This window comes from Phasianus colchicus, chromosome 2 (assembly GCF_987193195.1).
Source record: "Phasianus colchicus chromosome 2, bPhaCol1.hap1.1, whole genome shotgun sequence".
NCBI lineage: Eukaryota > Metazoa > Chordata > Aves > Galliformes > Phasianidae > Phasianus > Phasianus colchicus.
This window is the reverse complement of record NC_143437.1, coordinates 48,483,923-48,496,405: the sequence shown is the minus strand read 5'-3', so window position 1 is coordinate 48,496,405 and position 12,483 is coordinate 48,483,923. Positions and strand designations below refer to the sequence as shown.

Below are 12,483 nucleotides of genomic sequence, written 5' to 3'. Positions count from 1 at the left end.
AGACAATTAGTTTGCAAATAGACAAATGCTCTGCTGTAGGTCATTTCTCGGGAGCTCAGTGTCCTCAAACCGAAGGCCTTCAAGTCCTTCTTGGCTCTGTTTTCCTCTTCATATCACTGTCGTTCTCGAGTACATGCATCACAACTCATTCTTGTTATTGAAGCCCATTGGTGGTGGATGGGAGAGAAGCTAATGCATGCACAACCTCTGTCAGTTTCCTCTGTTTTGATGCTACCTTTAAGTCCCCTGTTAACTGACCCATCATCTCTGACAGCTGAAGCTACGACTGAAAGAAATGAGCCCACATCATTTTCCCGCAGTGACAGAAACAGGCAAAACCATGGCACTGAAATGATCAAGATTTGCTATTATTGCTATGCTCCCAAAAGGGGAAGGGAAATATGAGTGCTGAAGTTGCTAACTGCTTCAATTCCTCTCCCAGAAGTGCTCCTAAGCCTCATGCCTCACATACGGATCCAAGATGACAGAGATCACCTTTGTTCACTAGACTGGCCAAACATTCACTGTGCTCAGCCAAAATATTTGTGTTACCAACTTCCACAGATTAATCTTGTAATATTTTTACCTGTGATGATATAGACGTCACTTATAAAGTAATGCCTCCTATTTATTTCCATAGGAATTACAACAAAGAGCACAACGATAGTGTTTGATGGACCAAATTCTCAGATAGAAAACACAATTTTTCAACATAGTCACTACCATTAGCTATGCATTTTCACCAGCCATGGACAAGAGCCTGCATACTGCTCTTGTAAACTTCTGCACCAGAAGAGGCGACCCAGTTCTGTTGCTGCCATTGCTGGAACACACCACCCACTCTCAAAGTGCTCATACCCAATTCTTGGTCACCATCGAAGTTCAGCAAGTGTTGATGAATGACAGAAGGTGCCATTTTTTTCCACAAGGAGGAATTCAGTTCCACACCTTTGCTTCATGCACACTTCCATGTTAGACACTATTTATCAGACTGCCTTTCTGCTCACAGAAACAACATGCAATGGAATACTGGGAGAAGGTTCAACAACTACTGCCATACCACCACCATCTGCCTCATGGGCCAACATATTAAAATGGGAAGCATTATTTTTGGAACAGCATTTGTATTAACTAAAGGCAGAGCACTGGCAAAAACAGATGTCATTTTGGAATGGATGTCACCATCTTGGAAGACTGGAACAAGTCTTTCTCCTTGCTCTCTTTATGATTTTTTATTTAGCTTTCAATGCAACATACATGCAGTGACTTGAGGCTCCGCCATTTGCCATGTCAGTCTTTTAAAGGTACAATGCCAACCCCCTGAGTAGCCAGATTTACTGATCCTGCCTTCATTTTCCCCTGATTGAGAAGGCCTCTTTGCAGTCTTGTGAAATTAACACGGACAGAAAACAGAAGAGGCCCCAAGCATTCCCCTTCCAAAAGCATGGAAGTTTCAACACACTGCACAGTGAAAGAAGGCAGGTTCTTCAACTGTCACGGATGAGCAAAGAATATAACTCAGAATATAGCCCTCCCTACTCTGCTCTCACCTCCCTTCCCCCCAAAAAACACTGAAACCAGAGAAATTTGGAAATAGGATGCATATGTTTCCATCCTCTTCTATCCTCGCCTTAGTTATCTAAACTTATTTCTAACAGGTCAGACAACTTTATTTTGAGTAATAGCATTCTGCTGCAACTTAAAGATTCATACTTCAAGAAAAGTGAACCCAGAAAGGAAGTCAACAGTGATAAGAGAGTTGATTATTTGATATTTTCCATATGTAGCATGAATATATGTATATGTTTTTTAAAAGCACAGATTATTTCATAGAGAATTCAAGAGGCCTTTAAAAGAAACCCATCCTCCAAACGTTAAAGAGAAATGTTTGGTAAGAAACCAATTTGACAATAAAATAAGAAGGAACAGTTTTCATTAGAGGAAACATCCGTATTAAATTCACACACAGCTACAGTGCTTATTACAACCACTGCTAATAATCATTTAAAATGTTATAAATTCAGAAGTCTATCAAATAAAACATCTCATCCTTACTTCAGAACAACCCTCCCTCTACAGTGAGTCCTAATACTTCAAGGATTACATGGCATATTGTATCTGCATATGCCCTTTTCTTACACTTCTCAAGTGACAACAGAGTTGGACTTACTTCTCAGATGTTGCTTCTTGCATTTGATATTGCCCTCAAAATATGCTTGAAGCTTCTTTTGTTCTCAATTCAACTCCTGACAAATATTTGTTCATCTATTACTAAATCTCAAATGAACCCTTGCTAAAATCAAAAATATTTTAAAACAGTAAAAACATCAACTAGTTGGGTTAAAACAAAAGCTTGCCTACTTAGAGAAATAAAGAAAATGTGATAAGTAATCTAAAAGGGGGATTGCAAATCACTGTAGAGACACTGGCCCTGGGCACACTCCCATCATGCAGCAACAACCAAAACATCAGTGTGCTATTAATCCTGTCTTGGCTTAAACCAAGACATTGACTGAGATGCTTTGAGAAATATAACCACACTACACAGTCCTCTGATAAGGATAGCATGCTATGATGCTCAACAGGACCACTTAGTTGAGCCTTGAGTCCACAGTCAATACAACTATGCTGTGTCCAACGTCCAAAACTGCTCATTTAGCATATGCCTGGGTACTGCTAGAGAACATGGTGTGAATGTATGAACATACCTCAGGATTCAGAAAAAAAAAGCCAATCCTCATTTTTTTTTTTTTTTTTACCAGTATTTGACAGATACAGAAAAGATGTTCTTCTCACATGATATATACTTGTGAACACCTTTCAGCCTTTATTTTCCGATAGATTTGGAAATTACAAAAAACACTACAGATAGATACACGTCACTTCGGAGAAAAGCCAAAGAGAGCTCAGTTGACCTGGACTACTCTGTAAGTAGAAGCCAGACTGACTACCAGTAACACAGCTTGCTGCAGACATTGACTAGTAAAAACAATTTTACATATAAGGGAGTTAGGGTTTTGTTTCTAAATTATCCAGGGTAATGCCTTCTTCAAAATGGTGAATGAATGTATTGCAGTGTCTGTCTTTTCCAAAAGTGGTTTGTGCTGCTGGGAGTTGTTCTAATTATAGCTAAAGGACTTAATGGAGACATGGATTAAAGGGAAGATTAGAGTAATCTTGTAAAGACAGATAGAGATATGAATGAAGTGGTAGTGGTCTTATACAGAATATTTCCCTCTTCAACATTCCACAAGGGAAAGAAGAAAACTGCAAACCTCATTAAACTGGAGGCAACCGGGTCCTGAAAGTATTCAAGTAACTGGATAAGTGCAGAAATTGCTGAAAAGGGCCAGAGCTATGTGCTTGCACTTACATACCCTTTTAGGCACAATGATGAGGGAATATATGTCTGAACCCCATCTTACAACCTCTTCTGTTTCTTCATTTTTCTTTCATAGGCACCCCTCTGAACAGTAGAATTCAGTCCTCAGAATTGCAATATCAAAAAACCATATTACACCCATAATTAACATCTGGGCAGGTTGACTTGGAAGAGTTTCTTTCATGTCTCTGTGAGCACAGTGTGCAAATGATCTACCTTACCTCAAAATGGATAGCACTGCTATTTCACTCTCCTGCTTCCAAATTGCTTCAGTCCCTATCCTTTGCCCAGTAAGAATGAAACAGAAGCCTGAACTTTACCTTTTACTGCTTTTGTTGGCCTGAATTTAGACTTTTACAGTATTTTAAGATTTTTATATGTTTTTATAAAATCTCTTCAGCATACTTTTGAGGCTTTTAATATGCGTGTTCAGTTATGTGATTGCAAGGTGATGTAAAGATGTGATTCATTCCCTCTGTGCTACAATCACACTAGTTATGCAACCCAGCACAAGAAGCTGTACCTGGAAAGGACATTAAAGTAGAAATTAATCTCATTTTGTTCCTTCACAGATGCATTGACCAGCTCTGCCAATCATTTCTACTCATTCATATCACAAGATTCTAGTTATATAGAATACAGGACCTTAATTATGGAATTTATCAAATGCTAACGTACTATCTCTGTAACACAAGTGTCCTGTGGGGAAAAGTATTACATGTATTTCTGAATTAAACTTCAAATATATATATATATTTCATTATTCAAAGATCATAAAATGATATCCTTAGTTTCCAGTGGATCTCATTAGGGACAAACTCAGAAAGGCAGAAACATTGTACAGTTTGGCTGTAAAAACGTTCCATGGGCAATAAGGCCTGAATAGATTCCATAGCCCTTAAAATCCAAAGTTACTGCCATTGATTCCAGGAAGGCAGTTTGTAACACTAATAAGAGTTGGCTGGATTGACATTTGTGAAAATAGTGGGAGAGATGAAGAGAAGAAATAAAACAGGTGCAATTATGTAATATGTGTCAAGAAGGCAACAAGCTGAAGAGCAGGGCATATCTACCTCTGGCTGAACTTTTTTTACTAGTAAGCAGAATGAAAATAGAAACTTTCAGCCACTTAAAAAGAAAGAAGCAGAGGTTCTACTGTTAAAACATAGCACTCAATTTTCCTAAAGAAAATAAGTAGCACTGACAACTGGGGCATAGGATCTGAAATTTGACAAGAGCTTCCTTGGTGCCAGAGAAATCTATTTTGCTACTCAAATTTGAAACAATCCATATTTGGATAGCTAGGAAGGACCTAAGAAATTGGTTATGCAACTTTCTAGGCAGTACATCCCTATTCACTTTCAGCCTGCATTGTGGTAATCCATCCAGCAGAGCCACTGGGGGTTCAGGCAGTCCTTCCTTACAAGCTGCTCACCTTGTTGTGATGTTACTTTGCAGAGGACTGCAATGATGAAGGCTCCCAGGCATGGATAGAGCATCATCTCTATCAGACATGGAACTGAAACCTGGACCACGCTATGCTTTGTTAGGTTATCTAACAGCTATGCATGTTAAACACAGAGCCCAGGCAAAGATCAGAGAAATAATCAATGACAAGTGGAACCCTAGTGATGTAATTAGTGAGAAAACCTAATCAGTGAAAATTAGAGCACCGTGAATCAATTGTTTCCTAAGACCAGTCAAAGGGCAGAATATGCCACCATTGTCACCGCTGAGAAACTAACACAGATGAGTCAGCGGGAAGTTTGCTCCAAAAACTTCACAAACTAAAGGGGTGACAGAAGTACAGGACTCATTATGGGACGCAGCAAGAGTAGCACTTTGGGACCAAATAAAACTTAAAAAAAAAAAAAAAAAAAAAAAAAGTGGGATTTTTGAAGGGGAGAGCAGGAGCAGAGCTGTGTGTGCCAGCAGCTGGCTGAGCTGTGAGCCCCAGAGGCTCCTGGGTGCTGGTGACAGCAGTGGGAGCAGGGTAGGGGCCAGGGCTACTGCTGGATAGGCTGAGGGCCCAGTGCCAACAGCGAGAGTGACCCTTGTGGTGTGGGACTGTATTGCACCAGTAGGCTCCAGTCCTGACCAGCAGGAGGGGAGCAGCACGATCAAGTCATTCAGGCTGTTCATCTGAGTGCCGTGTGCGTGCAGCTGGGTGCTGGTGAAGACAGTGCTTCTGTGTTAGCCTCTGTGCCTGGACAAATGTGTAGTGCATACATGATCTAACATCTCTTACAGGGTATGAATTGTTTCAGAGTATCAGAAATCACTGCACTACCCATGACTGTGAGACAGTACATATAATTACAGGTGATCGTCAAGAAAATCATTGTACAAGATCTTTGTGAAGTCTCCCACAATAGTTGTGGAAGCTCTACCTACAGATATATTTTTATGCTAAATATAAGCTTACCAAAATATAATTTAATGCACTAAGTAATGAGCACTACAAATATTCTCCACTACTGATCAGACAAGCAGCAGATTGCTCCTTCTCTCCTGTCGTCGTAATTTTAAGCCAAGCCAAGCTGCTTTCCAAGCATGCTAGATAGCTTTGTTGCAATGTTCTTGTTTTAAATCCAATATCAATGCAGCATGCATTCATTAAAATAAAATAAACTTACCTCCAAACTGTAGAGATATTTGAAACTGCTTTTCTGATTGGCTGCCTTTTCCACAGCTTGAGCTAATTTTACTGCTCCTCTACCACCATCCGACCAGTGATTGCAGGGTACAGCATCAAATGCTCCAGACTGCTTTGCAATCTTACACACAAGATCAACCTCAGCAGGCGAGTCAGTTCTGCCAACCAAACAGTTCTGTTTTAATTACTTCTATTTTATGATCTTACACACTTAGTCTTACTCTGTATCAACAGTTGTACCGCAAATTTTTAAATAAGTTTACATATACACAGCACATTTATGTACAGCATATGAATTTACATTTTGAGAGCATTTATTAAAATTGTAACTGATTAACATGAATGTTGATACCTCCATAACATTATATACCTTTTGTCATTTTAAACCTTAAGAACAATTGAAGGATTCAAAGGATATTAATTGTGGAAATTAATAATAATTCTTCAACAGTTACTCTTCTTTGTGCCAAAGCTGCTTCATTCACAAATCAAGAAAAGAAGTGTGAAATTTGATCTGTGGAATTACTTACAAGAGTAATGAAAAAATAAACTTACTTGAAGACATTTAGAGCAACCACAACGGGAACCCCAAAGAGCTGAGCAATTTGGATCTGTTTCTGAAGATTACAGCAGCCATCAGCTACCAGCTGGAGGTTCTATGCAATTAAATACAAAGTGATGGAAATGGTCAGATACATCAAGCCAGCTCCAGCCAAAGAATTTTCCATAAATTAAACTGAACGTAAACAGTGCTGATCATGACAGTTGTGGGCAAGTAAAATGCTTCCAGACAAAACATTTCGGTACTTATTAATTCTTATTTAAATTAATAAGTATCAGACATAATTGTCTACACAGCATCCAAAATTTGTACATATTGCACTGCTTTTTTCTGAGACATGAGAAGACAGTGCAGCTGATGGCAGGCTGTCAGTTGATACAAATGATACCAAAAAATGGTCTGTGGGCAGGTTCACATAGGCCTATTCCACTTCCCTTTCTACTCTGACCAAAGGTTTCCTTAGAGATTCCTAGAAATACCATGGACACAGATGTTGCCAAAACTGGTCACAAGGGTGTGGATGTTAAAACACCAGAGGACAACAAAGAGACAAAGAAAACAAACTGGAAGAATCAACTCCTGTTTGAAGAGTGATTGCCAAGGTCAACCTGCTGTTTAATGAAAGTGCTAAACTGCCATGAATTTCAGTGTCTTTGACCTCTGCGCCACTTGGCCCTTGCACTGCCATGAATGCCAGAACTGCTTGAGGCTACCTGATGGACTGGAATGAAGAGCTGATCAGTCCAAAAACTTACTGGTCCTGGAAAATTTACTGAAAAGTTATATTTCAGCTGGTTCAGTTCCTCAGTACAATCTACCATGCAGTCACACAAACAGCACACACAAGAAGGATAACACCAAGTGTCTGGGGAAAGTTTAAATGGCTTTAATTGTTGGCAATGCTCATTAAAGATATTTACTGAGTGTTAGTATTAGAGCATGTTATGGTCAAACCCGAGGCTTCTCCAAAAGCTTTATAAAAGCTCCTCTTACCTCTTCTGTGTATTCTTTTTTCAGAGGGGCACCAGCAGATACCTGCAATGGTAATTGAAGTCATCATAGATTTAATAAAATATATCATAACTCTAAAGAGTTGGAAGTGCACTTTTGCTTATTTTCTATGCCACCTGAAAGTATAAACATTGCACAAATGTAACAGTTTGATTACAGCCTCTCTTTTATTAAAAGTCACACTGATACAAAGACAGTAGAAAACCTCCCATTGCATCTAAAACAGCAAGACTCAGCAACCAGTTGAAGATTTATTAGAGACTGTAACACCAAGGTTGCGGGTGCGACCCTGCACATAGCAGGGGCGTTGAAACTAGATGATCACTGTGGTCCTTTTCAACCCAGGCCATTCTATGATTCTGTGATTCTAAAACCCTGTTCTACATGCTTAATAATGCACCAGCAATGCAAAGACAATGGAAAACAACTTCCAATAGCAGGCTAAAGGAATATCTAACATAGACAGTCTGAAGAGAAACATTTACTCTGGGGGTGATGTAATTATTGACAATAGCAAGAAATTGCATGTTAAGTAACTTACTTTGCTGAGAAGCAAAAAGGTATACAGATATAGAGTATGACTGGAGCCAAATAGATTGGACTTGGTCACTTTTGTCCCAGGCATTGGCCTTGGTCCATGGCAGTTAAAATATCCATCACTCTGGGTGCCTCTATGATGTATTACATAACTAAATGAAATCTCTACTCAAAAATAGAGATCACTAAAAAGTCATTCAAGTAATGTATTTGCTAGACTGAACGATAAAACACAAAAAATGTTCCTCTGTGCATAAAGAGAAATTATTTTAATAATTATTTTAAAATAAACAAAATTTGCATTAGAAGTGGTCTAAAATGATAGAAAGTTATAAAATTATGTCAACTTTAAAGACTGAAAAAGGGAAACCTCTGCTCTATGAGAGGATTTGCTATAAGAATGACCACACAGTCCACAGTTTTGTGGCTGTGAAGGAAGTTCTAGAATTTTTACTCAGATTGTTTTCCTAGCAGCATCATTCTCTTCCATGCTGCTGAGTAGAGCAGTATTTTTAGGAGTTTATTGTCTGTCTGTTTGGCTAGCAGAGTTCACCTTAATTACATGACCTCGGAGTAATTCTAGAATCAGTAATCTATACAAGCATCACCTTGGCTTGAAGAGCAAAAATTGATACACTGCTGACTTTGGATACACTGGGGAAACACTTGCACACTTGCTTCAGTTACTTTAGCATCCCCTGAGCAGACTAAAAGGACAGAATGGGTTCCCATGATTGCCAGTGAAAGAAATCTCAAAACCTTCATTAACAACATTCCCTACTTCACATACTGCATCTTGAACTCTCTTCTTGTTCCTCCTTATCTGCCAACCTGCCATCTTGTGACTATTTCAGTGCACCTAGAAACACTATTTCAATGTGCAGGGAAAAGAAAAAGTACATGTTTTTTAGCTTTTTTCCCCCTCCATACAACCAAACTTCCCTCTCTTAAAAGATGTAGTACTTCTTCAGAACTTTCATTCCTCCTCTTTTCCATGTCTTTCCACTCCTGCAGTACCTTTAGAAGCAACAACTATATGGTGAACTAAATTGGAGACTATATCTGATCAGTGCTCCACAAACTATCCCTATTATTTCTTAAATGAAGATATTTCATATATTTCAAACTTTACCAATGATTTTGTCTTTAAAGAAAGGTGACAAACTTACACTTGGCCCACCTCCATGCATCTTCAAAGCCCTCACTGTAGCAACGAGTACAACCACACTGGGAACCAAGCCAGAGGCTCTGCATTTGATGTTGAAGAATTTCTCCATCCCAATGTCAGCACCAAAGCCAGCTTCAGTTACTGTTAAACATTAAAAACAAAACAAAACCACACGTAAAACATGCTTCTGGTTAAATGTGGGGGGATACTTCTACGTTACCATACAGTGCTTTTAAATATACACCAGTTTTCATTTTTGGATAAACTTTCAAATAGAGGTTTATTTATATTACTGAGCCTGATTAAAAAACTATTCCAGACTCAGAAATAAATTCTCTTATTCTTGATATGTACAATATGCCACCAAAAGTAGTCACATGGGGGGGGGAGAAATACAAGTAATTCAGTTTAGTTTACATCAAAGTCTTTTACAAACATCTAGCTCACCAAAATGGCTATTTCTGTATAATTAAATTTATTTAAAATGTTTGAAAATTCATATATTTGACTTCCTTACATTATTTCTTCTCCTTTGATTTCACTGAAAATGTGCTTCCACCACAACAAATTGATCTAAATTCCACTGGATTTGCTGAACTTTTGGTCATCTCTTTCTTTTGTGGAATGGATGTTTAATTATAAACACAAACCAGCATCTACAGTCATGTATCAGTCTTCTTTCTCTATTATTAAAAAGTGAATTTTCTAAGAGGACTTTGCACTAATGAGCTGCCAGACATTAATTTAGTGTGACACAGGAAAAAATCTGTGCAGAATTAGAATATGCCAAACAAAGGTGTTTTCAGTAGAAACAGAGATAAAATAGAAGATAATCTGTATTAAATGACAATCTCTTCAGAGCTAATTTGCTCTGGTTTGTCAAATATCAATTACTTCAATTGCCTCTTTTGAGATCCCCAAAAGTTGTTCTTCTGGCAAACATAAGCATACAGCAATTCAGAAATTCAAGGAATTAGATTTACTGAAATTTGGCTGAAAATTTTCCACTATAAGTATTTCCCACTAGGACACTGAGGACATAGGATTAAAGCATGCTTCTGGAAGGTGTGAAGGGGCTTCCAAACAGACAGGCCAGAGTGGTAAAATACGTGCTCCAAAGGCTTCTGGACCTGTCTCCAAGCAGGGCCAGTAACATGCCCTCATAAACCCAAACACCAATCAGCATGAAAAACTCAGTGAACTCCTCTTCAGCCTCTCCCCCTTGCCAGCAGCTTGTACTCCCATGCTTTGAAAGGAATCGCAAGCAACTGCCTGATCACTTTAGGGCTGGAACCCTTTGGCAGGGCCACAGAGGATGCTTCCAGACCAGTACTGCTGCTGTGGAAGAAGGTCTCTCTGTTGGCAACTGATGGGCTTTTCAAAACCCAAGCTTTAGTGCATTTGTCCTCCTGCCACCAGCCCCTTCCAGCCCTTTGCTTGGCATAGGCTGAAACAAGAGCCTGAAAGGCTCTGCTCCAATAGAGGAAACCACTGGGGTTGGGGAAGGAAGCAAGAGCCAGAAAAAAAGGACAGTGGGCATGGGGGAAGCTGAAATTTCTTGAAACAGTAGCACAGCAATTATGTCCCCCAACAACACTGTAATAAATGTATTATCTTTTTTCTGAATAGCCCTGAAAAAATAGACACATCAAACAATGAAGAAACAACAACAACAAAAGAAGTTACACAAACACAATGATTCACAACAGCAAAGCTAATGTCAGGAGTGATCACATCTACTTTCCAGTAACCTCCATTCTTCTCCTCCATTCTCTTACACTGCACAAGGTGATTAATGAGAGCTCTGTCAGGAACATATAAGCACAATCCATCTTTAATATAAACAACAGATAAACTACCAAGTACTCGAGAGGGTGGGAAAATAATTTGTCTCTTACAGATGTTGCCAGCATATACATGCAGCAGTCTCCTAACATTTTCAAGCAAAGTTTCCAGGGACTTAATCCCTTCCTTGACAAGCTTTTACAAGTGCCAGTTTTTCTTAGACTTGGGATTCCCCTTTCCCTACCTTTCAGAGAGCAAAAAACAGGGATAGCCAGAATGGCACATGCAGCACGTCAGGGCTCCAACGAGGTGCAGACTCCCTTCACACAGCCCCAAAAGCCTGGGCAAACACCAAGACAACTTATCTGCTTAGCTCTACATATATATCTTGATGCTCTGTGATGCTTTCCTTTGATATGGAGGGCAAAATGCAGACTTGCCTAAACTTGATGCACGCAAACAACACAGCACTGGAAAAATGAACACAACGTGGGTGTTCAGAAAAGTGACCAAAATGACTGCTGTGAATGGGATTTCTCAATTTGGAAGGAAAAGTCAGTGCTTTCTCAAATGCGAGGAAGGAAATAGGATGCAGTATCAAAGCTGCCTGGATTAAAGCTACTAAGTCCATTTTATTTCCTCTGAGGAATAGGGAGAAGATGGAGTAATATGCCAAGCTATTATATTTTAAAATCTTTGTGCTGAAACACTTACTACAATTACTTTCATACTGTTTCCTGCTTTCAAATTAAAGCAACAATGAAAAACAAATACGGACCATCAAGTGGAAGCATTAAGCCGGCCTACATCCAGGGTTTGTGAGATAAAACAGCTAATGATTTTAAATGAAAGAAGAGGCGTGCAAAGTAATACATGGGTTCTTTTGTTCCTGTTATCATTTCTTGTATATGATTTTTGAAAAGGAGATAATTACAGTTTGTATGTGTTCTGATGAAGATTTTGGGAACCAACATCTATCTAAGCAGAAGATTTGATAAAATATACCTCACCTAAACGGAAGTTTATGATGCAATTCCTACTGCATGTCTGAACAGGGTTGGTTTTTTGCTATTGTTTTTAATCATTTTATAATTGCCTTTCAGAATGATGGTCTCTTCTGTGTACTTCTCAAAGTACATCAGATAACTAAGAGTGCAGTTACCTCACCAATTGCAGTGGCTGAATTCTGGGTGTGGAGCCCCCACATCATGCCATGCAACACACACCAGTCACCCAGCATCAGCATCCCACTGCCCTGTCCTCTTAGGTCCCCTAAAGCTCTGCTGCCCAGACTGCTGTCTTGCAGGAGGCTTGTTGTAACAGAGACGAGGATGCTGGCATGACATGAATTGCTTGCTTTGATTTCTTCCTGACAAGCACAG

General features: G+C 39.2%; 1 protein-coding gene across 1 annotated transcript in view; it reads right to left on the bottom strand.

Annotated features, from left to right (window-relative positions):
• MTHFD1L (methylenetetrahydrofolate dehydrogenase (NADP+ dependent) 1 like) overlaps nucleotides 1-12,483 on the bottom strand; it is a 139,218-nt gene that overhangs the window by 51,384 nt on the left and 75,351 nt on the right. The window contains exons 21-24 of the mRNA XM_031611998.2: nucleotides 9,318-9,457; nucleotides 7,594-7,635; nucleotides 6,594-6,694; nucleotides 6,019-6,196 (exon numbers count right to left, since the gene is read on the bottom strand). Of these exons, the coding sequence (XP_031467858.2) occupies nucleotides 6,019-6,196; nucleotides 6,594-6,694; nucleotides 7,594-7,635; nucleotides 9,318-9,457 (461 nt within the window). The remainder of the gene's footprint in view (nucleotides 1-6,018; nucleotides 6,197-6,593; nucleotides 6,695-7,593; nucleotides 7,636-9,317; nucleotides 9,458-12,483) is intronic.